Source organism: Perkinsus marinus, assembly GCF_000006405.1.
Source record: "Perkinsus marinus ATCC 50983 genomic scaffold scf_1104296930114, whole genome shotgun sequence".
NCBI classification, from domain to species: domain Eukaryota; phylum Perkinsozoa; order Perkinsida; family Perkinsidae; genus Perkinsus; species Perkinsus marinus.
Window position 1 is genome coordinate 2,620 of NW_003216250.1, and position 2,804 is coordinate 5,423.

At 45.9% G+C, this 2,804-nt stretch overlaps 2 protein-coding genes across 2 annotated transcripts; both read right to left on the reverse strand.

Annotated features, from left to right (window-relative positions):
* Positions 1–870: 870 nt before the first annotated feature.
* Pmar_PMAR021267 (hypothetical protein) lies at positions 871–1,377 on the reverse strand (the record flags this gene model as incomplete). Its single annotated transcript, XM_002787180.1, has 1 exon — positions 871–1,377. A coding segment is annotated over one exon (507 nt), but the record flags the coding sequence as incomplete, so codon positions are not given.
* Positions 1,378–1,490: 113 nt separating this feature from the next.
* Positions 1,491–1,722, reverse strand: Pmar_PMAR021268 (hypothetical protein; the record flags this gene model as incomplete). Its single annotated transcript, XM_002787181.1, has 2 exons — positions 1,491–1,550; positions 1,597–1,722. The coding sequence occupies 2 exons, from the start codon at positions 1,720–1,722 to the stop codon at positions 1,491–1,493; spliced, it is 186 nt and encodes a 61-aa protein (XP_002787227.1).
* Between the last annotated feature and the right edge of the window lie 1,082 nt (positions 1,723–2,804).

Consider the following 2,804-nt stretch of genomic DNA (forward strand, 5'->3'; position numbering starts at 1 on the left):
AATTTGACCGTCAATGTCAGCGATTGCTGAACTTCGGTGTCTCGAATATCATATCCGTGGGTGTTCTGATACAGTTCAAGTATACACCCAGATTCTGTTAACTAAAGAATGGGGGAGCGTGGACGGAATTTGACAGTCAATGTCAGCGATTGCTGAACTTCGATGTCTCGAATATCATATCCGTGGCTGTTCTGATACAGTTCAAGCATACACCCAGATTCTGTGAACTAAAGAATGGGGGAGCGTGGACGGAATTTGACCGTCAATGTCGACGGTTGCTGAACTTCGGTGTCTCGAATATCATATCCATGGCTATTCCCATACAGTTCAAGTATACACCCAGATTCTGTGAACTATAGAATGGGGGAACGTGGACGGAATTTGACCGTCAATGTCAGCGATTGCTGAACTTCGGTGTCTCGAATATCATATCCGTGGGTTTTCGGGTTCTTGGACAGTGGAAGAACGCGAAGCTAATTTTTGTCGGTCCGCCTTCGGCGGACAACGACCACCGTGACGGCGCTTAGTCACACTTCGCAAAGCGGACTTCGCATACCATGCGAGTTGCCTCTTCGAGGCTCGACGGGACTCGACCGAGGCTCGCAGGGAAGTAAGAAATTGTGAAACTCGACCGAGCTCGACCGAAAACGAGTCGAGCTTCGAGGCTCGGCCGAGCCGAGCCTCGACTTTGAGCTATGTCTGCACCAATATCCTCCCCGGGGTAGGTATTTTCCTACCATTCAGGGGGAAACTCTCTATGGAACCCTCTTTAGAGTTCCAGTATAGGGGTCTGACTTCATAAGTGTGTTGAAAGAGTTGCTTCAACCGCAGCATATGAATCAGCACATCTTGCCCACGACCTTCTAATACCCATCCAGCTTCAGAGTCACCGAAGAGGACCACAGAACCAGAAGGTAATACAGACCGTTTGGGAGGGCTAGTCGAATCAATTGAATGTATCAACTTCAGCACATTCGACAGTGAGTCAACTACGTCCTTACCGTCCATGTCTACAGTAACCTTAACACCCTGGATGGCCTTCACTCGATAGGGACCTTTCCAACCCACGTCTAATTTATGTTTACGGGGCTTGGATAAAAATACCAAATCACCAACTGCTAGAGGTGAGACAACAGTCTTGGAAGCACGAGATTGCTGTTCTACCCTCGAACGCTCTCTTAAATTCTCCCAGACATGTTGAAATTCCTCACGCAGTTTTCCACGCTGGAGCTTGCGCTGTTCAGAGGCTACTTCCAATGTCGGTGGCTTGGGTAACTCAGTAACAGGCAGAGAACATAGACCATCACACAACTTCTCTAGTGTGGACACAGTTGGATACCGTGGAGGTCGAGCCATCATTAGTTCGAAGGGAGTCATACCAGAGTCCAAGTTAGACCCATCTCTCAACTTCCGAGAGTTTAGCACCCACAGAATATCTGGCAGTAGATCATACCAATTAGCCGACGAACCTTGATGTGAACGTTCAAGCTCTAACAGGCAACTTCGCAGTGCTCTATGCAAGACTTGATGAGGACGTTCATACCCTCCTCCTAAATGAGGACTGTACCGAGGAATTAGTTTATGACAAATACCCACTTTAGTACAGTACTCAGAGAATACTTTGCTTACAAATTGCTTACCGTTGTCCGTTATTACTATATACGGTGCACCAAGCAATTTGCAAATGTCCATGAACGCAGAAGTAACACTCTGAGCAGCCATATCTTTCAGAGGTCTTACGCTCATGAACCGACTATATAAGCAAGTCATCGTTAACAAATATTTATAACCAGTAGAGCTCTCAGGATAAGGTCCAGTTATATCAGCACCCACTAAATACCAAGGGCTAGGAATCACTTTTCGTAACCCAGGGTTCAAAGCAAACTTAGCTTTTCCTTTTACCAACCGACATATATCACAACTCTTCACATAATTTCTGACCTGTCTGCTCATACCCTTCCACCAGTAGTGACTTAATAAGGATTGTACAGTAGCAGACACACCAGCATGAGCTCGAGCTTTGTGATAACGTTGAACTAAGGCAGTAGTCAGGAGGTCACCTTTTGGTAACACCAATTGTTTGTAGAGGTTACCCTGAGCATCTTGTCTGACTTGTCTATATAGTAACTCAGACTTCTTATCCAATACATACTGACTACTCCACAGTCGTTTAACACGAATGTCAACCACTTGAGATTGATCATCCCGCAACCGTGAAATTATCTTCAGTAACCGAGGGTCAGATTGCTGAGCTAGTTTAACTCTGCTAACCCAAGCCTGCTCATCAGTTACATCTTCAGGGTTTCCACCACATGCCCTGGCTCTCCACGATCTCAACCTTATCAACAGATTCTTGTGCTTCCTTAGGAGCTCGTCAACTGAGATAGCCATAGTCACCTTGGTAGACGCCTTCTGAAGCTTAATTGTCTTCGACCCAGCTACTGGAAACTCTGGTTTCTCTACCCTGTTTTCAGCAGCAAGATACTCATCATGAGTAAAGTCAACCGAGAGACCCCATGGAGCTTCTCGACTGAAATCACCAGCCAACCACCAATTAGCAGTACTTGCAACTTGTTCGTTGCTTGTACTGTTAGGATAATACCCACGTGAAATAGCATCAGCTGCGTTCCACGCAGTATCAACATGTCGAAGAGCCACATCTGTATTTAACAGAAATCCACGCAGTGAATCAATTGTTTTTCGTTCCCAGGCCTTCATGTCCTTAGACTGAAGATCCTTATGGAGACGATAACAATTTATCTGTGAATCAGATAATGATAAGGCTCTACACCCAGATTTCTCCT